The sequence below is a fragment of the Saccostrea cucullata genome, unplaced genomic scaffold (genome assembly GCF_032062105.1).
Source record: "Saccostrea cucullata isolate Sc308-1 unplaced genomic scaffold, CSIRO_AGI_Scuc_v1 ctg1992, whole genome shotgun sequence".
Lineage (NCBI taxonomy): Eukaryota > Metazoa > Mollusca > Bivalvia > Ostreida > Ostreidae > Saccostrea > Saccostrea cuccullata.
In genome coordinates, this window is record NW_026936587.1 from 11,857 (window position 1) to 36,962 (window position 25,106).

The window sequence follows — 25,106 nt, forward strand, 5'->3', positions numbered from 1 at the left end:
AAGATATCATATCACACATTCGTAGTACACATTTATTATACATGTTATACTTAACATAAAGTTTAGTCAAAATTATTAAAATCTAAGAGGTGAAAAATTCTAACAAAAATCAAATCAAAATTATTAAAATCTAAGAGGTGAAAAATTCTAACAAAAATCAAATCGAAATCATTTCTTTTTTCTTTCTTTTGGTGGGGGACCAAATTACCAAAAAAGGCGGGCAGGCCCTCTGGTCATTGCAGTGACATTTGTTTATATATCAGTTAATAATCTTTAATAAAAAAAAACCAACAAAACTTTCATTTCGGGAAATTGTTTTCGTCTCAGTATGGAAATAACTTATTGCTTATTTTTTTTTTCAATAAACCAGTACACTAGGAAAACATTACAGAGTTTTATATTCAGAAGTTTTCCTTAAAGCATGAATATTATTTTTGTCCTGCGACACTTTTTTAAAAATTAAGGAATATTCATCTCAAAATCGGTTTCTTAGTTGGAGGTTTTGAAAGAGTTGCGCCCCTTCCGCTGCTCGCAAAGCAAGCGTCGGAGTAACGCAGATGAACAGAAGCATTTTGACAGTGAGCGAGTGATTTTCGAGATGTAAATAAATATCGGTAAAATGTAGTAATTCTGGGATTATTGTGCACAAGATGGGGACACAGCGTGTCCTCTTTTATTTTTATGTGATATTGTGTGGGATCGAGCTGGACTTGATCGTGAATTCAGAGAAGATCCGTGAGTATCTTGTCTCTCTATTGTCATCGATTTTCGCCGTGTTTGAAAATTCTGCATGAGTCATGTCTTGGTTGTGGGAATCATAACTCCAGTGTTAGACTCAAGCAGCTCATTATTTTGTACACTTTATCGTACAGCCTCAGTTTTCTGCATTTCTTGTGATGGAATGAACAATATATTACAGTACAAAAGCAGTTTTTGTCAGCATTGAGTCTTAGCTTTATAAAGCCCTTGTTCATGTTGTGTGAATTGTAAATCGAGGGTGTGCAAATTTACTCGATAAAACGATATACATAATAGATCAGAGGGCCTGCATTATACATGAAAGAAGTTTTTTTTTAAGTGTCAATTCATTGTTAAGTTTTGGTTTCTTTCATTGCCCATACTTCAGACCAGTGGCGAATGTGAATTAAAATTAAATAATTTCAAATATTTGGAAATTATGATAAATCATTAAATGCGTGTTAAAGAATTATTTATGGAATGTGGCGGTACATTTAAGCATTTTTTAAATAAAAACATTGGGCAGTTCATATGTGGTTAGGCCAGAGTTTTTTTATTTTCTGTTTAACGGGAATTTTTAAGAAAAAGTTGGGTCGAGGGGACGAAATAAAAATAAAAATAAAAGATCAAAATTTGTTGAGTCGGGGACATAATAAAAATAAAACCAAAAAAATGGTGTGAATTTTTTTTTTTCATTTAAATGTTGAAAAACAAAAGAAAACACAATACAATTTTTTTTACAATGTATTTGGATTTCAAATACGGATATAAAGATACGACTGCATAAGTTATCCTACTGTGGTTAATCACACTTGTAATTTTATTCTAGTATGAAAGCAAATCAATATAATATTATAATTTAAATTTTTTATACGGCAACAATAACGTTGGATAGATGCAGATGACCGAAAAACCACACTGCTTAAAATTGTACACAGGTCTTCAAGTGATCATCTATCTATCTTATAAAATTTATAAAGTCATGAAAAGAAATGTTTTAATCTACAAGACATGTATATTATGATTTAACAGAAGTTAAAAAAAGCAATGGGGTTGATGTCTAACTTGACAATACTCTCTTAGTATAAAGGGATAACACATTTTTGAGTTTCCAAATGGAAATTTGTCAGCTGAACTTTTTGATGAACAACAGCAAAGTTATCCTGGACCAGGAAGTCTTCTGAACTCTTCACAAATGGTTGCATGGGTCTCTACCAAGAAATCAAACTGCAAAAGAAATTCCTTTATGAATATGATACTTTATTAGAAAATCAAATACATGTAGTAATGGTAGAAAGTAGATGATTTAAAAAAAACATATTTACATGAGATTATTTTCTTTTCCAAATGAAGATGCAAAATATTTTATGAGTTTTTTCTCAGATAAAAAATAACTTTAATATTAAATTGTTCTTTGTCCATTTTGCACTAAAAGTATTAAATTGCCCACTTCTTTCTATCCCTACCTTTACACGGGATATGTGCAACTCCAATATAGCTGTCACTTCACTTGTCAGTATTCTATACCAACCCTTGTAATTGTGTAGGAATCCTAGCCTCATTTTATTCAACCAATTAGACATGGACTCGGATCTAAAATATTTTAATCATCATTTTTATGTCCCTGATATAGTTAGACACGATTCATTGTAAGATAAAATTTTACCGCGAATTTTACCTCAACTTTTTATGTACCAGATGTGATTAAATTAAATCTAGAATGTAAAATCTTTAAAAACAAAAAAAAAAAAAAAACATAAAAATGCCAAACACTGACAAATTTTAACAGAAAGTTTATATCAACGTCTCAAAACTTACCCCAACTATTTGGACACATGCTTCCACAGTTCAATGTGCATCTGTTGTATATAGGTTGTCAATGCTTCAACTCCTATTTCAAGAACTTTCTTGTTTTCATCATCAATGGATTTCAAATTACCGTCTATAAATGTATTGAAATGACATTCTTGCTTGTTGATAGAACCCGGGAAATGTGATAAACTAGTTCCTTAAACTGGTTACGACACCGTTATCAGCAAGACGCTCTTAAAAGACTTTGATTAACACAAGCTTTGTCAAACGTTTACATGATTCTTTAAAAAATAAGGTGTACATCAAACCCGATTTTATTTCAAAACATCAATGAAGGACACAGTCGGCGGGTATTTTGAAAATAAAAGTGAAATTGACCTCTTTTATTTTTATTCGGTATTTTGAAAAAATAGGGTCGGCGCTTCCCGTTAAACAGAAAATAAAAAAACTATGGCCTTACTGGTTAGTACGTATCACCTCTACCATTCATTAAGTGAGGTACTGAGATTATGAATAATGAAAGTAGAAAAACCCCAAACCACAATTCTAGGATTTCTTCAGACTATAAAGTATGGGTAGCATGGGATGAATGATTTCTCTTTATAAGTTTTTTTTTTAATCCCCACGATATTGCAGTGTGCAATATTATGTACTTTATTATGAAACAGAAATCCATCATATGGACATATTGAATGGATTTCTGTCAGTTTTACTAGTCTAACTACATATTATTAATGGGTGGCTCGCTTGGCACATAGACAGTGGTTCCATAAGAGTGTCTGCTCTAGAATCACAGACTAATGAGTTGATCCTTGCATCACAGGTTCCAATTCTATCCCACTTTGGGGGAAATTGGGACATGGAGACCAGTCTTTTGTACGAGTCTGTATAAACTGAAGTCCCATGTCTTAGTAAGTGCTGGCACAAAAAAGATACCTCTTTGCTTAATGACCCTGATTGCCTAGAAGAGGTTAAAAACTGCAGTTAAAAATTACCAATTAATTTACTGTAAAATGATAACATTTATTAAAATTTATCATTAGATTTTACTGTACAATTCAAAATCAACTCAAAATTTTTATATTATGATATGATATATTAAATAATCTCCCTGTTTTATAGGATTTGACTATGTTCAACTTCTACAACAAATCCCTCCAGACACCCCCCTACCTTACGAAATCATCTTCCCCAAACGAATCCTGACCAAAGGCAAGACCGCAGGGATATCAACCCGAGAATCGAAGATCGGACATCATGTAAGTCAATCTATAGAATGTCAACCAGAGAATCAAAGATCGGACAATAGCTAATTTTAGTAACCTCCAATATGTCTGTTTGATTGAGTTGGTAATGTATACTCTTTCTTTCTGTTTAATTTGTCATCTACTCGGGGACATAAGTGATATAGCTATTTATACATCAATGTATACTCTGTGATGTTTTTAATTCATCTGTGCATACTGTGTGATGATGTTTATACAGGGGACGTACGAACACATAGAACAAGTGACATTTCAGCTCGTGGTCGACGAAGAAACTCACAAAATCAAACTTCAGAGAAACAGGTGAGCTTCAGTTGAACTGTGTATAAGCATTTAAAATAAAACTTGATGTAAGATTGACACTATCATGACTACACAATATAATTTTACTAAACATCATAACTGAGCTAGACACTTTTTTTGCAGTGCTCTTTTGTCCAATGGAATCAGTGTCAAACAGTACCTTACCAAAAATCAGCAAATCATTTCCAAGGTAAGTCTGCCTAATCTCTTGTAAATGAGTCTGTGCTGCATGGTTCATAGATTCGTGAATCTTTCCTCATCAGTGCCTTTAGAATTTGAGTTTGTGCTGGTGCCTAGATTTGTAAGTCTGTCCTACTGCCTGGGTTTATGTCTGTACTGATGAAGAATGGCAGGGCCATATTGATTCAGATGAACATTGTGGCCCATGGGCCTCATGTTTGGTCAGTGTATGTCACAATGTAAATTTAGTTAAAGATGGTACAAAAAAAAAACATTTAAACCTTTTGAAAGACACACATTTCTTTGAATTGAAACAATAAACTGAGCAAATGCTGAAGATTCACCCAAAACAAAAACAAAAAGAAAGAAATGAACAGAATAAAGCTGGATGGAGAACCCGTGAATTTTTGAGCTGTGTTTTTTTCTCTGGAGAAAATAAGGGAGCGTTAAACCAGTGATGTAGCATCACTTAAGTGTTTTAAAGCTGGCAGGGGTCCACACACACATTAAAGCTTCTTTCTGATCTACTGCACCTGAGAACACTTAATCCCAGGAGAAGCAGAAACTCAGACTAAACATAAATACTTCACTTGTAGAGAGAATCAGAGGGAAGAGTTTTCTGTGTACTCGACACATTCTCCATACTAGGAAAATGAAAATCCACAATTTTCTTTGAATATTTACATGATATACATATGATGACTGTGTAAGAATTAAGGGTCACTCTTTGACAAATTGTTGTTTGTTTCTGAACATTTAGCTACCCCAATGGTTTATATGACAGGTAAAAGTTAGCTGACTAGAAGACAATAACTGTTTCAATAGTGTACTGTAATAAATGTTTATTCTCTGCTAAATTCTTAAATAGATGGAAGTTGCAGGAATTATTTATTTAAGTCACCCTTGACACAGTATGCATATACTTCATTCTGACTAACTGGAGAAATAATTTTACTCAGCATGCTCAGTACTAAGAAAGTTTTTTTATTTATAGATTTGTGTCCCACTCTAATTTTTTAGTTAATATTAAATAAGAACTGGAATTGATTCCTAGTAGATGATGCTGGTATTATGGTAATAATATGGTGATATATGAGCTGTGCTGTAAATGTTAGAAAGTCCTGGTTATTATATGACCCGGTTTATTCTGATGTCTACAAGCTAATTAAGGGTCATCATTGTCTCAGGGGATAGGGGGCCTATAGAAATAAGACTCAGGAACTATGGTCCTGATAATAATATCATGGATATAGGGTATTGACTTCAGCTATCCTGTAGAGCATGAAATAAATTAATTATAAGAAGTGGAATTAATGAACATGATGAAGGTGTTGAAGTATCAGGTGCAACAGATGATTTATCAGATGTAAGAAATCTTTTCAGAGCAGTAAGTCACTAACCATCTGCAAAATCAATTGGACTTGTGTAAAGTGAAGGCCAAGGCAGTCTTATTCCTAATTACATTAATACATGGCATTCTAGCTCCTATATCTGTCTTCACAAGATCTTGAAGCGGTTAATTGACTTTACAGATTACTTGTATGTGTTCTCAGATTAATAAATCCTATCTGTCCTATTCGGCATAATTAGTACTGTTATTTCTGTTTCATATTCTTTATAAGCATGATTAGCTTATATCCTGATCTTCATAATTATTATAGCGCTATGCTTAAGGTATTCACTTCATATAGTCTGTATCCCCCCATTGTGACTGTACTCATACATGTCACAGTCAAACAAAATGACAATTTAACACTACATTAATTGTACATATTGTAAGTCCACTTGGTTATTCAGTAAGTCTACATGTTATTATGTGATGAGTATCAGTGGGTCGACGTTGAGTCTTAAAAACTAAATTATGATAATCGAGTGAAATATGTCCTGAGAAAATCTGTGTAATGTGACCTTATTTCTAATGTTGATTTTGTTCTAATTTTAGACTGTAGAACACTGTTACTATCATGGTGAAGTGAAGCGTGACGGCTGGTCAAGCGTGGCGGTCAGCACCTGTAATGGAATCAGGTAAGGTCAAAGGTCAACAGGGAACTCTCATTGGATTTAAAAGTCAACCCTGAACCTTGTTCAAGGGAATCCAGTGTAAAGGTCAAATGCATGTCAATTAGGTGACCCTTTTTCATTGATTTTTTACACCCATGATTTCGATCCCAACACAAAATTGGATTTAAAAGTAAACCCTGAACCTTGTTCATGAGGGCCGATTTTTGAAATTCGGCCCCAGTCCCAATTAATTTGCCTGTGTTTTCCCAAAATGTAGTGGAACAAAGAAAAACTTACAAAATATCCAGTGTAAAGTGGGTCAAATGCATGTCAATTAGGTGACCCATATTTATGATTGACATTTGCAATCCCTTAACATTGCATAGAAAATAACATTAATGTAACATTATTTACAATCCAAATCTTGTACTATTCATCTAAATCTTACAACATACATTATCTACTTCAAACTGGTGAACGGGTGATAAAAGAAAGGTATGTTTTACAGATTAATGACCTAATCAATTAAAGTAGGATTAAAAAGATTAATTATTGTATTAAGTAGTTTTATTAATTAAGAAAGTACAAACACTGTTACAGTAGATGCATGATGAACGCAATGGGGTTTCTTAAGAAATAAAGGAGAAAATACAGATAGAGTTTTACTGTAAAATGATTTGGAGGCAGTTATTCTTTTCTAATTAAGGGTGATGTGAACAAAAAATATTAAGCTGATTGGACATCTATAGAAAAATGTCCTCGAAACAATATTAGCAATGTATGGGGTAATTTCGATTGTTTTTATTTACATCATTTAACATATTTACAACACAGTAAACAAAGATTTTGAAAGGGCCCATGCACTTTCTCACACAAATCAATAGTGCTCACTTTCATAAGAACTTAATTAAAGTGCTTTGCTAAATGTTCTTTCTGTGTAAACACTGAGATCAAAGAACTTCTAACTCTCTCTCAATTGATTAAGTTTGTTGTGTAAACAGCATAAATGCTTTGCTAAATGTTCCTTCTGTGTAAACTTGTCAAATCTTCTATTGTTAATTCAGAGGAGAATTCTCTCTGTTAACAGGTTAATGAAGTCTACTGGTAGTTTCTTAGACTAAAGAGATGGTTCAAAATGATCAATCCTATAACAATGTATAAAGACAAATAAACTACTGATTGAAATCAAGATGTCTGTGTGATGAAATTTTTTGAAATTTTTACATACGTTAATCTGTATATAAACATGATAAAATCCCTTTGTTGTTTTAATTACACATGTATGTTACAATACTAAGAGAAAGTGATAGGGAGTAGAAAGCTGCCTCCTCTGTAGATTTGAAAGGAAGATTTAAAACTTCAGAAAACCAGCATCTGAGAGAGAAAAAAGAGAGTATATGTTTCTAGTGTAGAGGGAGGAAGATTAAAGACTTAAGAGATTCAGCACCAGTTATAGACTCCCCTCACATCCTGTTATAGCCTGGGGGTTAACACTGAGAGAGAGAGAGAGAGAGAGAGAGAGGGAGAAAGATAGAGAGAAAGAAAGATATAGAGAAAGAGAGAGAGAGAAAGAGAGTATGTGTTGCAGCAGCAGAGAGAAAGATTAAAGACTTGAGAGAACCTGCCTCTCTCTATATAGACACTCCTCTCCTTCTGTTAGCCTGGCTAAATACCGAGAGAGAGAGAGAGAGAGAGAGTTGCTTCTGTAGCTTAGAGAGAAAGATTAAAGACTTGAGAGAACCAGCGTCTCTCTACATAGACACCCCTCACCTTCTGTTAGTCAGGGTTAACACCGCCTAATGGTGGTGATAAAACACACTTTGATGTTTGTAATCACTCAAAAAAAAACCAACAAGAATGCTGGCAGTTCATCAAGTCATCTAAACTATGTGTAGATAAGGATTTAATTGTCTGTGCAGATGTTGTATGGAGCTTGCATAGAATTATTATAAAGCGGGCTACGTGGTTCTTGTTAATTAAAATAATGCCTGCTGTTTGATTAAACAATTAATAACAGGATCTACAGAACTTCTATTTCATAATTTTGTTTCCATCTAGAAAAAGGCATCAAAAATTTAATCCAAGTCAAATTAATAACAGAATCTATAGAATTTCTATTTTGTAATTTTGTTTCTTTGTGGAAAAAAGGCATTTAAAATTTAATCCAAACTCTGTGGCAATATAATTATCTTAATAGCCTTACATTGATATTTTATTAAAACAATGCAACTTATGTAATGATTATAGATAAAAATCATTAAATTTCATATCCTGGTGAAAAACTCAGCCTGGTGGTCAATAATCTTCTTTGTGTAGAATTTTTAATATTCTGACTAAAACACATTTTACTGTTTCAAGGCTTATTGGATTAGCAACATCATATCGTTACTTAGTATGGTGTAATATTATAGAGATCCTATACAGATAAAAGCTGCTGGGCTTGAAAAATAATCACCATTTATAAATTATTGATGTTAACTGTAGATTCTTTAAGCTGGATTTAATTTCAATTTTGTATTGATATGATTTATTATTTTTTATTCCATTAAACCTTAAAGCATGTTAAAATAAGATTCAAATTGAAACTTGTTTTTATAAAAGTCAGATCGTTTTTCCCCTTGAGTTTTGTGTATAATTTAATTGTGACTATTTATAAGACGACAAGGTGAAGATAATGGACAGGGATCAATCTCAGAAATCTATAATCACATTTCATTAATCATACAAATTTGTAAGCAAGTCATAAAACACAGTCTGCTGGAATCTCAGGGGGCCCGTTTTACAAAGAACTTAATATGACTAAGACCAATTGACCGGTCATATATAACCTGTGTGTACACCATATATAGTGAAGAAACCTATTGCAGTTATCTATTGTTTATTTATTGTTAATTTGAAATTTTTGTCTTTTACAGGGGCTAGCAATATTAAACAGATGTGACTTAAAGTTCTACATCCTCTGAAGGGAGATTTAGTCTAAGATTTGTCATGTGACCTACAAATACATAACTGAAGGGAGATTTAGGGGTAAGATTTGTCATGTGACCTACATAATACATCCATATAAGGAAGATATTAGGGGTAATATATTGTTTATTTATGTGACCTACATAATACATCCACTGAAGGCATTTTGTCTTTTACAGGGGAATCATAAATCTGAACAATGTGACCTACATAATACATCCACTGAGGGGAGATTTAGGGGTAAGATTTGTCATGTGACCTACATAATACATCCACTGAAAGGAGATTTAGGGGTAAGATTTGTCATGTGACCTACATAATACATCCACTGAAAGGAGATTTAGGGGTAAGATTTGTCATGTGACCTACATAATACATCCACTGAAAGGAGATTTAGGGGTAAGATTTGTCATGTGACCTACATAATACATCCACTGAAGGGAGATTTAGGGGTAAGATTTGTCATGTGACCTACATAATACATCCACTGAAAGGAGATTTAGGGGTAAGATTTGTCATGTGACCTACATAATACATCCACTGAAGGGAGATTTAGGGGTAAGATTTGTCATGTGACCTACATAATACATCCACTGAAGGGAGATTTAGGGGTAAGATTTGTCATGTGACCTACATAATACATCCACTGAAAGGAGATTTAGGGGTAAGATTTGTCATGTGACCTACATAATACATCCACTGAAGGGAGATTTAGGGGTAAGATTTGTCATGTGACCTACATAATACATCCACTGAAAGGAGATTTAGGGGTAAGATTTGTCATGTGACCTACATAATACATCCACTGAAGGGAGATTTAGGGGTAAGATTTGTCATGTGACCTACATAATACATCCACTGAAAGGAGATATAGGGGTAAGATTTGTCATGTGACCTACATAATACATCCACTGAAGGGAGATTTAGGGGTAAGATTTGTCATGTGACCTACATAATACATCCACTGAAGGGAGATTTAGGGGTAAGATTTGTCATGTGACCTACATAATACATCCACTGAAAGGAGATTTAGGGGTAAGATTTGTCATGTGACCTACATAATACATCCACTGAAAGGAGATTTAGGGGTAAGATTTGTAAATTGTTTGTAAGAAAACGTAGGGTAAGAATTGTCTGAGTGAAGAACAGCGGGTTACCTCAAATTTCATAAATTGTAATCTGCTCCAGCCAAGCTTGTACATGTATAACTCAGGTAACTTGTTGAAAAAAAAAATAGAGTGACATAATAGATAGAATGTTTGATATTTGTAGAAAGAAGAATATAAAGACAATTATTTCATTCAATTGAATAATATTATAAAGTCAATGTTTATATTTGATTTACAGAGATATGGAAATTGTATGCATGGTATAGAGATGATGTTTACATTTGAAATTAAATGCATAGAGATAATATAGAAAAAAAAATTATATTAGATCAACAGAGATAGAGGGATTTATTATTCAAGTTTACATTTGATTGGTGGAGATATGGAAATATTTCACCAATAAAGTCATTGTTTATATTTGATTGACAGATGAGACACCCACACCTTGTGTTTAAAGCTTCAAGAGAAATCCTGGAGAGTTGTGGTGAGTACTAGAGCACTAAGCAGGGTATCCAAATACAGTGAAACTCGGTCAGTTCGAACACAGATATTGCAAATTCATAGATAGAGCGAAGTTATCTTCGATACCCAGCTATGTAAAATTTAACAAATGTCTTGTATGGATATAATGAATTACGGATATATAGTGAAAATTTTACAGGTCCCAGTGGCTCCGTTATAACTGAGTTTTACTGTATAGGTAAAAAACAGGTAGTACCATTACAAAATATGTGGTACCTTGTGGAAATCATAGAAAAAAATTTCCATCAAATATTTGGCTGGTACAATCATGCTTTCAGTTGGATAAAAGTACTAGATGCTGGCAAGATTTTATCAGAAATAACCAATATCTAGAAGAAGTTACTGTATACAGGGAAATGTTTGGCCCCGTTTTATTTTTGCCCTTTTCGCCCTTACCTCATGAGGGCAAATTTTAAACGGGGCGAAGTAAAAAATTCATAATAATTACTTAAACAAAAGTACAATTGGGTGAATTAGGTATACGGGGCAAAATTGTTTAGCACGGGGTGAAAATAACCCTGTATACAGTAAATTTAAACATTGGTAAACATTTAATGAAAGTTTACTGCCTTTTTTTCAGGTAATGACTTTGGTCAGTGGAAGCCATTTGATCAGCTTCACCCTGCCGAGTTCAGACAGAGAGTCAGCTATCTCAGGGCTCTACAGGTAAATGATGTGTAGATAGAAGAGAGAGATGGGATGTTGGTGTGTGTTGGGCAAGAGCAGAGAACATTAAACTGTATGTTTACAAAGAAGGAGAAGGGTTGGAAAGGGGGGCAAGCAGATATACAGGCTGTGTAAAAAAGTGGAAGAGAGGAGCACACGAATAAAAACAGTCACAGGAAAAAATGTGAAGAGACGTGGTCAAGAAGATATACAGGCTGTGTAAAAAAGTGGAAGAGAGGGGGGCAAAGCAGATATACAGGCTGTGTAAAAAAAAGTGGAAGAGAGGGGGGCAACCAGATATACAGGCTGTGTCAAAAAGTGGAAGAGAGGGGGGCAACCAGATATACATGCTGTGTAAAAAAGTGGAAGAGAGGGGGGCAAGCAGATATACAGGCTGTGTAAAAAAGTGGGAGAGAGGGGGGCAACCAGATATACAGGCTGTGTAAAAAAGTGGAAGAGAGGGGGGCAAGCAGATATACAGGCTGTGTAAAAAGGTGGAAGAGAGGGGGGCAAAGCAGATATACAGGCTGTGTAAAAAAGTGGAAGAGAGGGGGGCAAGCAGATATACAGGCTGTGTAAAAAAGTGGAAGAGAGGGGGGCAAAGCAGATATACAGGCTGTATTAAAAAGTGGAAGAGAGGGGGGCAAGCAGATATACAGGCTGTATAAAAAAGTGGAAGAGAGGGGGGCAAAGCAAGTTAGCAGGAGCAGGGGATGACAAATCCCATTGCCCGACGCCCGGGGCTAGTGAATTTTAGGGGTGTACAAGTGACATTTTATCAACCACTTGCCCACCCCTAAAACTACCCTTAAGCAAGTGGCTTATCAAAAATAGAATTTATTTGTAGGCCATAAATTTAAAGCTTGGCATAGGGACTTGTATGATTTACTCAGCATTTGTCCTCCTCCTTTTTGAAATATCTATAAATACAGAATTAGTTTATGGTAGGGCAAGCAAAAATTCAGGTAGGGCAAGTCAATTTTGACCATGTACTTGCCCTTGGACAAGTGCCTTAAAAGTCTATTTGTCAGTCCCTGAGGAGGAGTAGAAGGCATGTGTGTGTGGGGGGGGGGGGTGCCTTGTGGAATTTAATGTATGGTGTATACAGAAGGAGGGTGGGGTTGGCATTGTGTTGTGATGTCAAATGAGGAAGGCAGAGGAAAATGATAAATATGGAAAGAACTGTGTATGTTCAAAGTGGAGAGTGGGAGTCTTTAGGAGGGAGGGGGTGGAGATAATGTACTTGTATGTAAACTGGCACATTCAAAACTGTTTTTGCTTTGACAGGCTTCTAACCCAGAGCAGAAGAGGAAAGAGAGAACAATCAAGCTGGGTCTGATACTGGATAAAAAATCTGTAAGTCTGATTTCTTTATCTTCTCTTTGAAACATTTATCACTCATATTGAGTCCCCACCACTTGGTGATAATTGTCTGATACCAGGCATTGAATCAAATGCTTTTTAGAAGTTAAAATTTACAAATCCATACAATAGATCTGTTATTGAATCAAGTATTTGGTATCTTGGAAGCAGACCTGTTAACTTTACTCTTATGATTTTGCCATAACTTGTACGAATTATGAGTACAAAATTTGTTTTACGTTTTGACATCATAAAAATATAGAAATCAGAAATCTGTTCATTTGGACTTGAGCTAAAATTAGAGAAAGATTTCAATCACTAAATGTCAGGTTGCCAAAAGGCGGTGGTGTACTAAACCATGTTTTAGTAATCATAAAATTAATGTAGTTGTTCTATAGATTAAAGTACATATATATTTAATATCGATGGAAAGTGGAAATCTTACCATGCATACTGGTAAATGTCAAATCATGGACAACTCTAATAAAATTTCTTAGAGTCAACAAGCCTGTGGAAGTTTTATTTAACAATTTCATTTGTGTTTTAAAATCTGAAGCCTTGGTATTTATACATTATATTGCCCTTCGGCATTATAGAATTTAATCATGTGACCAACTTCATGTCATATCCCAATAAAACTTTAAAAATGAAATCTTATGATATTTCTTAATTATCTATGTTTTTTTTTATGTTTATGCTTTTTAGATAGACAAACTGAACCTTTCACTGACAGGAACCATTGATTATGCCTTACAGACAGTGAACGCTGTAGACTTGGTAAGTGAAGGTCTAATTGTATATGAATAATATATATATTATATATACATGATATATGTAGAGAGAGAGAGAGAGATTATGCCTTACAGACAGTCAATGCTGTAGACTTTGTAAGTAAAGGTCTACAAAAATACAAATTTCAATAATTTGTAAAATTGTCATTGAATGACGAAAGTTCTTTTTTCTCCCACATCTTTGTGTCGATCCTTGGAAAACCACTCTACCCCCTGTATTTTCTGAGGTAGTCTGAAAATCCCAACTCTGTATATGATTGGTCAATTTTTAAGTCATGACTGTTGCAGATATTTATATCCTATAATGTTTTTGAAATATTGACCTCTGTTTTACTGTACAGTAGTATTAATACAAAAGGTAGGCTTCTTATTATTACTTTTTTATTATTTTACTTGAATTTCAGTATTAAAGCAAATGTTAAGATTAGCAATTTAGGGTCCAGTTGTTCCAATTATTTTCCTCTCTACTTTCAGTATTACAGTACTTTAGGGGTCTGAATGTTAAGATAATTTTATGTTCTACTTTCAGTATTACAGTACTTTAGGGTTCTGAATGTTAAGATAATTTTATGTTCTACTTTCAGTATTACAGTACTTTAGGGGTCTGAATGTTAAGATAATTTTATGTTCTACTTTCAGTATTACAGTACTTTAGGTGTTGGAATGTTAAGATAATTTTACATTCTATTTTCAGTATTACAGTACGTTAGGGGTCCGTATGTCTCTGGTTTACCTAGAACTCTGGAATCGTGGGGACCTGGTGACTGTATCCTCAAACCTACGAGAGAATTTAAAGCGTCTGTTACAGTACAAATCATCATCTCTAGAAGACAAACCTCATACATTGCTACATCTTGTTACGTAAGTTATCTCATTTAGAATCAATAATTGTAAAGCGAGTGTTTACATACAATTTCTTAATTTTTAGCAATATACAAGTAAGTACTGTATACAGGGTTATTTTCGCCCATGTTATTTAAGCCCTTTCAGGCTAGCAAACAATTTTCCCCCATTTTAAATCTGCCCAAATTTTAGAAATTATACAGTATTCTTTGAATTTGCCCTGTTTTAAATTTGCCCAAATGAGGGTAGGGTGAAAGGGTAGAAAATAAAACATAGGCAAAAATTTCCCTGTATACAGTAATAGGTCTTAAAGAGGAGTGAATTAAGAGACTTTACCATTCCTAGTAAATTCTGTAATTTTGTAATCCCTTATGGGGAGATAAGCTAAACATAAACTAGAGTTACATCTCTTTGCATGTAACATAAGTAAACTAATGTACTGCTTGTAAGCTTTGATATTTCAAATAAAGTTTCAGAATTCACTGAGAAATATCAGAAGTCTCCACATTTATTTTGATTATTCATCGGTAAAATAAAATTTGCAATTTAATCTAATTTTATTTTCCAGTGGTGAAAGTCTACAGAACAACTCAATGGGGATGTCTGTACCGGACTCTGTGTGTACTGACAGGGCAGTAGGGATCAGTAAGGTAAAATTAAAACGGGGATATTAAAACATCATTGTATATATATAGAGCTTTTGTCTTCAACAAGGTAAAACTTGACTTGGCTTGTATTCAAAAAATCACAGTATAGATATTAGACCAATTTCTTTGAAGAAAACCTAATATTAAGAAACTAATTCTGTTTCCAGCATTCCTTTGACATTAAACTTAAAACATTTGTAAGCACTTCTGTTTTACATAACATGTACTTTTAAATCTCTGATTTATAATCTCATTTGTTTTGTTTACAGAGCCCCTCCTTTACTGAGCCCCAGAAGTTGGCCTCTGTTCTCGCTCATATGATTGGTCACAACTTAGGACTCAAGCATGATGAAGATGGTGAGTTGATCTTGGTCTCCTAGACTCTTGTAATTCTCTGTAGGTAAAACTAGGTGTACACATAATTATTAACGAAGTGGTCATGCTTGCTCAGAGATAGTCAATTTTTCATGTGTGCATCTTTTGAATGATTTCATCTTCTAATCCAACATCTATTTTTAGAAAAAATGCTAAGATTCTGAATTTAAATGATATTTTGTTAGAACAATGTAAGCCAAATCTGAGATAGTGTTTTTTTTTTTTAAACAACTATAAATTGTATTTTCATTTGACATCAGTCAGTGGACGATTCATTTACCATCAAGGTAACCTTCATTCAATCATGGCTTTTTGTGTCCAAATTGATCTATTATTTTGTTCCCCGGTGTTTTATTATTTTGATTTGTCCTTTTAAGTTTTTGCATGGATTTTACATTGTAAGATTTACATGTACTGAATGTTTGCAAGTCAATGTAATTTTTTTGTTGTCAGCAAGAAAATAATTTTTTTGTCGATTGCAATACCCATTATGATTTACAGTCATCCTATAGATAGCAGGACTTCAATACATTATGATTTCAGTTCACTGAGATCTGAGATCAGAGACTGATTGCATTTCAAAGTTTACAATCTCTGAATGAAATTAATTATCTGCATTACATTAAATATATTTGGTTTATTGGGACTGTAATGGAATATTGAATGTTTATTTTTGACTTTAATTGTGAGTTTTTTGAGATCTTCCTCAATAGCTAGACATGTTTAATATATTTAGAAAGAGTGTGATTATGGAAATTGTAATCCCAGGTGCATTGGTCGGCTAGGTATTTGGGAACATTTCTCTCCTGATATTGGGCAATTGGAGTAGTGGACTCCAACTCATGGAAGAAAATGTTCACCTTTCTCTTAAATACTGTATACAAAAATTTCAATGTTTTGACCCTCCTCATGAGGGCGAATTTTTTGTTCAATATTAAACAAAATGAATTTAAAATGGGGCAAATTTGTTTAACAGTGTGAAAGGGCGAAAATAACACGGGGCGAAAATAACCCTGTATACAGTATATTGTTTTGAAGGTCAGTTAGACTGATGTTTATTGTTCAGTCCTTGCCCTAATTTTGGATGGTAGGTTTGTAGGATCTAAAAAAAAATGTACATATTTTAGAAAGAAGTTCTTTTTGAAAATTTATGCAGTCTATAGAGATCCCATGATATTGATAAGGGGCCCAATTTTGATATTGATGGAGAGATTCATCTTAATTCCTATTGGAAAATTACATATCAATAATGTATAAATTGTCTGTTAAAATATTGTTTTTCTTTTGGTATTTTAGGTGACCTTTGGTTCCCTTGTAAACCTTTTTTATACCAGTGGCTCTGTTAAATGTGTGTCATGTGCCACTTTTTTCTGTAAATTTTACCATTTGTTTGATAAATGTGTGATTCACCTCTGTTTGGTCACCATGGTGACCAGTAGACATTTGTTCCCAGCAGACAAGCTTTGTTTTCTAATGAGTTGCAGCATAACCAAACATGTGACCCTTATTGTTGTCATGGAGATTTGTTCAGTCTGTTGAAGTCTTAATCCCAGACCAACACTATTGTCACTATATGAAGATTGGCTTAACATGTCAAAACCATTTTTTTTGTGATTGAATCTTTGTGCTGCATGCACTGTCATATTTCTCTAAAGCATCACAGATCCATCATAAGTTACAGTAATACTGTTTTTAACCATTCATTGATGATGATTAATTATGGTAATTTTTAATTAATTATTAATCCTGTGATTATTTGACACAACAGGTGGCTGTTCTTGTGAGGATGAATTTGGCTGTATTATGTCGACACATGTACTGTAAGTAAGAGATACAAGTGTTTTGTTAATATACATTATCGGTAATTTTGTACAATTTTGTACAATGCATAGTGCATCACACATTCTGTGATTATTTACAACTGATAAATTCTCTATGCCAGTACTAAGTTTTTCTGTGTCCTGAAACTTCTGAGTTTTTGAAGCTGAAGCTGTTAGTGTACATACAACCAAGAGTACAGCTAACTAAGGTAATTAATAATTCGTCTGTTTACAGAACAAAAACCGGCCTCCAGGCGCGGAAGTTTTCCTCGTGTAGTCGTGAAGATCTAGAGGTGGCTCTAAGTGTAGATGTGGCCTCCTGTCTGGATACTCAGCCAGAGAAAGAGGTGATTAACTTAATTAGCAGATATGGTTAATTAACTGAAGATGATATCTAATAAGCAGTTACTGTTAGATTAGATTAGATTTATGAAGGAGATACAGATAATTAAAATGAGATAAAGTTATGTTGATTAGCAAATATTGTAAATTATTGAGACACTTCATTAGCAGATATGGTTAATTAAGTTGAGGATGATAACAGATAATTTTTATTTGAAATATATTTTTTTTTTCAGGAGACATTTAAACAGAAATGTGGAAACCTGATTGTTGAGAGAGGTGAAGAATGTGACTGTGGGTCAGCAGAGGTCAGTAGGTCAAATGCCACAAGGTCATCTGTAGGTCAAAGTCAAATCTGTGTGCATCTTAAGGTTAAAGAAAATTTGAGGGATTTGTGTGAATAGGGTTTGATTATATCTAGCTACTTTGTTGCCTTACTTAATGAAGTTAGTTCTGTTTTAGTTGAGAAGTCAAAGAGTAGATTTGATTTTCCTCTGCTAAGATTTTTGGTTGGTGAATATCTACACACAACCTGCTAGTAAACTATGATGCTATCGATTTCTATTTTATCTTACTGATCTTTTGTTGTTGTTTTCTGTAGCAATGTCAGCTAACAGATCCATGCTGTGATCCGGACACATGTTTCCTCAAATCCTGGGCCCAGTGTAAAAGTGGGACCTGTTGTCACAACTGTACAGTAAGTTATTTAAGTTTAATTTGTCAGATCAGTGTAAAAGTAAGTTTTGGAGACCTGTTGCCACCACAAAATTGTACAGTAAGTAAGGAGGAATATATTGTCAAATTGTATCTGAATGGCTTTAAAAAGAATGTATTTATAGTCAAACCATCAAACCAGTGTAATAAGGACACTGTGATATCAGAATCCATTCACCAAAATTGTACATTGAGACAATGTTAAGAAGAATTTTTGTACTTTCATTTTCTCTACTTTCAGTTTCTGCCGAGTCATTATGTCTGTCGGGAGCAGTCTACAGATTGTGATGTCCCAGAGATGTGTCCAGGAAACAGTGGAGAGGTAATGTATAGTGTGTAGGATTAGGGGAGTGTGTGTGTGTGTGGGGGGGGGGGGGGATGACGTGTCCAGGAAACAGTGGAGAGGTAATGTATAGTGTGTAGGATAAGGGGAGTGTGTGTGTGTGTTATTGGGGTCCCGGAGATGTGTCCAGGAAACAGTGGGGAGGTATTACGTCTAGGATTTGTTTCCAGGAAACCTTTGGGAGAGGGGTGGGGGATGGGATAATTATAAATCAATTTATTCTTAAAGCTGAACAGGATCGTAAGTAGGCATAGTGTGTGTGTGTGTGTGGGGGGGGGGGGGGGGCTCCAGGAAACAGTGGAGAGGTAATGTATATTTTGTGTATGACTATGATATCAGCACCTGAGCTGGGGCTACACTCTTGGCATTCGTTACATCTGACTGCTTTATTGTCACATGTATCAGATGGATGGTTATCTGCATTACCATTGTTTACATTTTATTGTAGTAGCAAAAGTCCAATAAAAAATGAACACATTTTATTTAACTAATCATGTTCAGCTTTAAAGAAAACATATATTTCATCTAGACATCTATATATTTTGCTGATTTCTGATTTTCAATCATTGACAAATGACTATTGATTATCTTCATCATTAAAATTTATATAATCTCTATTTCAGTGCCCGGTCAATAACTATGTTGCTGATGGCTACCCCTGCTCTTACAACACCGGCTACTGTATCAGTGGGATCTGCCCCACCCTGAGGGAGCAGTGTCAGTACATCTGGGGGGAGGATTCATCAGGAGCGGACCTACAGTGCTTCGAGAAGTTTAACCCCACGGGGAACTTCAACGGACACTGCGGCAGGAACGAGGAGACAGGATGGTTCTCTAAATGTCTGCCAGAGTATGTAAAGTCAAATCATAATTAACAATGATAATAATTAATTAATTAATAACATGAGACGGGATGGTTCTCCAAATGTCTACCAGAGTATGTACATAATGAAGTCAGATCATTATTAACACAGACTGTTAAGATCATTATCTCATTATGATAGATCATTATGTGTAATGAATATTTACACCTGAAAGTGGTTAAATTGTAAGGGTTGAATGTTTAAAATAACATATAGTAAGCAGGGTTGTTCCCGAAATTGAAATAGTAGAGAACATTAAAAATTTAAAGTAGTTATATTACTATAGTATTGTAATCTCATTACATTGTTAGTATTGTATTGTTACATGATTACAGGAATATCCAGTGTGGTCTGTTACATTACTATAGTATTGTAATATCATTACATTATGTTGTAATATAGTTACATTATTACATGATTACAGAAATATCCAGTGTGGCCTGTTACATTGTGAAGGAGGACATAAACTTCCTCTTCTGAATTTTGACAAAAGTTTTTCCAAAACCACCGTCTTCAGCAACGGAAAGGAGTATGACTGCAAGTATGTGTCAGATTTATAGAGAGATAAAAATGATAATGATATAAATATCAGTCAAGTGATTTGCAGATGTACAACAGTACTGGGTGAAGATTTCATACAGTTATACTTATGCCTGGTTACAGAATAACACAAACATAAAGATTTGATTCAGTTTTAGTTATGTCAAGCGCATATAAACCAAACAGAAAAACTTTTAACTTTTAGTGATATTCTCTGAGCCTCATCTTTACAGCTATTTATGGACCAGCTGTGATATTTTTAACTATTGGGGATATTCCTGTATCTTTAGGGCTATTTATGGACCAGCTGTGATGTCATTGCCTCACTTTGGACTGGTACAGGAAGGTACGAAATGTGGAGAAGGCAAAGTTTGTCGCAACAAACAGTGTGTTACCATGCCAACAGTTCCCAGCATGCTCTGTCCTGGATCTAAGGGCAATGTGGCTTGTTCTGGGAATGGGGTAGGCCAGGAGTCGATTCTTCATTCTTATTTTCACGAGAAATCAAGATTTATTGCCCTCATATTGGGAAATTGTAATGTCACTGATTTTTCAGGATTGAATTTTCTTAGTTTAAGAAAAAAACATATATTTAAAGTTTTAGCTTATATCTGAGTTCCTCTTCTTTAGGTTTGTACAAAAACCGGAGCCTGTTTCTGCCACCAGGGGTGGAGCGGTCACAACTGCTCCTCGCTGGCACCAATCACCATGACAACAGGAGTGTGGTCCCTGACCAGCACCGCTAGGACGACCGTGGCTCCCAGCCCCACCACTACAGTCACAGAGAAACCACCGGTAGTGGTCCCCTTAGTGACCCCTGATGATGCCGTCCCTTCTGTCTATGTTGGTAAGTCTAACTGATAATGTTGGGAAAATATGACTGTTCGTTATTAACTCCCTGCTTTGTCAGATGTCTATTTTAAAGACATTTTGATTTTGCCATTACTATCGTTGGCTGTAGGAAAGTTAAGGTATAACTTAACAAGATTAATTTTACCTTCTTAAAGTAAATAGAAAAGTATGTTCCTTGAAAATTATTAAATAATATAGGTGTCTAAAATTTACATGACTGTTATGTGTTACAGGGGTATAATTGCATCTTGAATATTGATTTGGTGTTGTTCTTTTTTCAGCAGAGGATGAAGGACTCGGTACTCAGTGGTTGATGGTTATTCTGGGGGGAGTTGTCCTTAGTCTGATGTGTTAATTTGTTCTCTGTTTTTATTTTAGCGGAGGATGAAGGACTCAGTACTCAATGGTTGATGGTTATACTTGGCGGGGTTGTCCTTAGTCTGGTGTTTTTCCTTCTTTTAACCTTCCTCTGTTATAGGTATGTAATTTACATATAAATATTTTAGTCCGTCTAAATGTCACCAAGTCAGGTCACTAGATACAGTCATAACATAATGTAAATCCATGAACAGAAATTTCTGCAGATTTCCAGCATTGCTATTGTACCTAATTATGCATTTTAAGTATGTTTTGAAAAATTTCTGGTAGCATGGCATAAATAAATCCCCAAAAAATTATGTCTGTGGTAATTACTGTATACAGGGAAATTTTCACCCTTGACCATTTCATTTTCGTCTACTTTACCCTGTATACACAAGTGGGCAAATTTAAGATGGGGCAAATTCAAAAAAATGGTATGGCTTCTTAAACAGAACTGTGACAGGGAGAATTAAAAATGGGGTGAAATTGTTTGCAAGTGGGAAATGGCGAAAAATAAGCCTGTGTACAGTAAATACATCAATAGTTCACTCTCAGTATATCTCCATTTATTAAGGAGGAAGACCCCAGGACAGTAAATACATCAATATTTCACTATCAGTTTATCTTCATTCATTAATTAATTAATCAATTAATCCATTACTTAAGGAGGAAGACCCCAGTCAAACTGGTCGGAGGTAAAAAGGGCTTCTTTGGATTTAAAAAGAAGGGAGAGCACTCAGAAAACAAGACAAAGAACCTTAAATTTGGATCCATGCCTTCATACAAGTAAGACAGAGTAACTGTAGTTGGGTTCTTGCTTGCCTACAAGTAAATCATTCTAGATTTTTATATCCTAACCTGTGTATACTGAAATATGTGAGTCACTCAATTAATTGCTGAATTACATTACTAACATTTGCTGAATAATATTGTATTGCAGCATTGGATCTGATTTATTTCAAATATTTTGACAAAAAATTACCATTATATTCTTACTCTCCACTTTGGGGGTGAAAATATCTCTTTACTCTGAGTTAAGTTATAATGCTGAAAAGACGTCTTGAAAAACAATAAACGATTGTATAAATCTCTCTGGTGTTTTCCAGGTCTGAGGGATTCTTTGGTCGGAGGAAAAAGAAACCCTTGGCGAGTGAGGAGGAGAGTGATTTAGAGTTACCTCCCCCTCCTATTATTGTTTGTGACCCTGACAGTGCCCGGCCCGAGCGTGGCATCCTTAAGAATCTCGCAGTGCGTGTCAGTTCAGATGAGAGGAGGTCCAGCAGCTCCCAGACTGAGCGATCAGAGTCGACATGTGACCACGATGAAAGGGAAGCTTACGAAGAGGAAGAGGACGCGGAGGCGACAGAGGTCAGGGACATCCTGAGTCGTCTCCATGCCAACGACCCCTATGACCCCGAGAAGTCCATGGAGATGTTGGATCAGTTAGCGGAGGAGACATCAAGCTTCGATTTTATTCTCCCCAACCCGGGACTGGGAAGCACCAGATCCGAGTCCCCGCGGAAGAATCAGACGTACGACTTCCCAGTCAGTGGAGCCAAGAGGCCGACTTTGTGGAAGAACAGCCCCAAAGTCTCACCTCCCAAGTCAAAGATTGTGCGTATGAATTTCAGTGAACTGATGCAGGAGATAGACCGGCACCGTACAGTGGAGTTATCTCCCTCGCCAGACGAACTCACTGCTCAGGTGTCACCCACCACGTCAGAGGAGATCAGGAGTTCCTCTACAGATGACCGTGCGTACAACACAGGCCAGAGTCCACAATCGGTCACCAGTGGTAGTACCAGGGACACCTACCAGCCCTTCCCTCTCAGTCACTGGACCAAGCTTAGCTCCACTCCTCTCTATGATATCGACTCCTCCATGCCTAACATCCCACCCCCAATGTCTCCTCTACATCTACGCAGCATCAACTTCTCCAACATAGGAGTGCTGAATCGAGACTTTAATGACACTCCACTGGGCAGTCAGTTAGATGGCTGCTCGACTAATGGCACAGCTAACTCTCGTTGTGGATATGAGAAGAGTTCAGGATACGGAAGTGAACACGATCCCGCCGAGAGATTCAGTCTGGATGAGGCCTCGGGCCCTGGGTCTCGGGCCGCGTCAGCATCACCCCCAGCATACAGTGCTGTGCTACGAAGCGGACCACACCAAATAAAGTTACTTCCTGTCCGCAGACTTCATGAGGGCGGACTAGACGACCATCAAAGTCTGCAGCGTCTGTTACAAGAACTGCCGAGGATCGATGCAGGGGCTTATGAACGAAGTCCTTTAGTCAACCCTGTACAGGGAGTCAATAAAATAGAAGGAAAATGTATGAGGGAGGACGTGAACTTTACAAAGGAGGGAGCGCATGAGGACTGTCCCCTCCTCACTAACTCTGACGTCTCCTATGTAGGTCAAAGTGACATCAGTGGAGTAGGTAACATGGAGGAAAGCTTCCCTCTGGTTGGCTACTCTGAAGACCTAGAGGAAAAACTAGGTCACCTCATTCAGAAAGAGGCTCTGGGTGGAGACACAGCTTTACAGCATTGTGACAATCAGAATGACCTTGATTCTCACCAGAAGGTGAAATCAAATGACCTTCAAGGCCAGATCAGTGACCTTGACCTAGATAGTGCTCCCTGCATTGACTGCAGTCTCGAGTCAATTCCTCACACCATGAAACAGTGCAGAAAGGTCACAAGAGTAAAGGGCAGGAAAAGGCCAGATCCTGCAAAGAATGAACCAACAGAATCAGTTGCCATGACAACACAAATGTTACCTGTTTAGATTTCTTATGTTTAAGATTGACTGATTTTTGTGTTAAATTTTTGTATTATTTGGATCTCATTTTTAATTCATTTTACATGTAGTTGTTTTGTTTTTTATGTTGATCTGTGTTTTTACTTTTTATTAGATCTGATAGATTTCATCTGATAGATTATATTGCGTTGTTTTTTTGTTTTGTTTTTTGTCAGTAAGTGGACTTGTATTTGATAGATTATGTAAAAAAAATTAATATTTTAATGCCCGTGGTTGTGTGACCAAATTTACTGTCGAATAATTTTATTCTCATTAAAATTATATGATTTTTTAAGGTTGTAAAACCCCTGTGTTTTTACAAAAAATTTTATCTTTTGAGTATTTTAAGTTTGTGTGATGTAACAGATGTGTGCAATATTAATTATACTACATTATAACATCATCTTATATAATTATATACCGTAAATCTGGAAATTTTTACTGTAGATAAATTTTTAGCAAATTTGCGTGTACATTGCATTCGCAAAAATATTTTTCTTAAAAATAAATCTACATGTGAAGAATTTTTTTCTGAGAACTCGTGTCGTTTTTTAACTCGGTGAATAGGCAGCGGTAAGCACTGGTTATTTTTAAAAGAAACCTGTTTACATTAGTCTACTATATAACTACAAGTTAATTACCCGTGCGTGTAAATTGCCCTCATTATATGCAATATCGTCCTATGATTTGACAAGCACTGAGGCAGTATGACCGTTTTTAATTATTTTCGTCAATTAATTTGCCAATAAAGAGAGAACTGTCATTTTATCTAACGGTGTATCAACACCGGCGATAACTCAAACTCAGTGCATTTACTACATGTAGAGTTCCAAATGTAAACACGGCGTGTAAATTAAACCAAACGTTGGGAAAATTAGTTATACCG

General features: G+C 35.3%; 1 protein-coding gene and 1 long non-coding RNA gene across 3 annotated transcripts; one reads left to right on the forward strand and one right to left on the reverse strand.

Annotated features, from left to right (window-relative positions):
- Nucleotides 1-559: 559 nt before the first annotated feature.
- On the forward strand, nucleotides 560-24,634 carry LOC134245884 (disintegrin and metalloproteinase domain-containing protein unc-71-like). 2 transcript variants are annotated; one of them, XM_062728125.1, is made up of 26 exons: nucleotides 560-735; nucleotides 3,673-3,809; nucleotides 4,036-4,118; nucleotides 4,242-4,308; nucleotides 6,241-6,323; nucleotides 9,446-9,506; nucleotides 10,805-10,859; nucleotides 11,478-11,563; nucleotides 12,851-12,919; nucleotides 13,631-13,702; nucleotides 14,356-14,371; nucleotides 14,427-14,577; nucleotides 15,128-15,209; nucleotides 15,476-15,563; nucleotides 17,350-17,401; nucleotides 17,637-17,748; nucleotides 17,980-18,051; nucleotides 18,345-18,440; nucleotides 18,699-18,779; nucleotides 19,424-19,650; nucleotides 20,088-20,204; nucleotides 20,494-20,665; nucleotides 20,834-21,050; nucleotides 21,434-21,533; nucleotides 22,082-22,201; nucleotides 22,522-24,634. In XM_062728125.1, exons 1-26 carry the CDS (start codon nucleotides 651-653, stop codon nucleotides 24,206-24,208), a joined length of 4,188 nt encoding a protein of 1,395 aa, XP_062584109.1. In that variant the 5' UTR covers nucleotides 560-650; the 3' UTR covers nucleotides 24,209-24,634. The 2 variants fall into 2 exon arrangements, with proteins under 2 accessions (XP_062584109.1, XP_062584108.1); XM_062728124.1 differs by lacking the exon at nucleotides 14,356-14,371 and having other exon boundaries at nucleotides 561-735; nucleotides 14,411-14,577.
- Nucleotides 1,653-2,693, reverse strand: LOC134245883 (uncharacterized). The gene is made up of 3 exons (XR_009987540.1): nucleotides 2,557-2,693; nucleotides 2,205-2,331; nucleotides 1,653-1,965 (listed from the first exon to the last, which is right to left on the reverse strand). It is a non-coding gene; the product is annotated as an uncharacterized LOC134245883 (long non-coding RNA).
- Nucleotides 24,635-25,106: the final 472 nt, after the last annotated feature.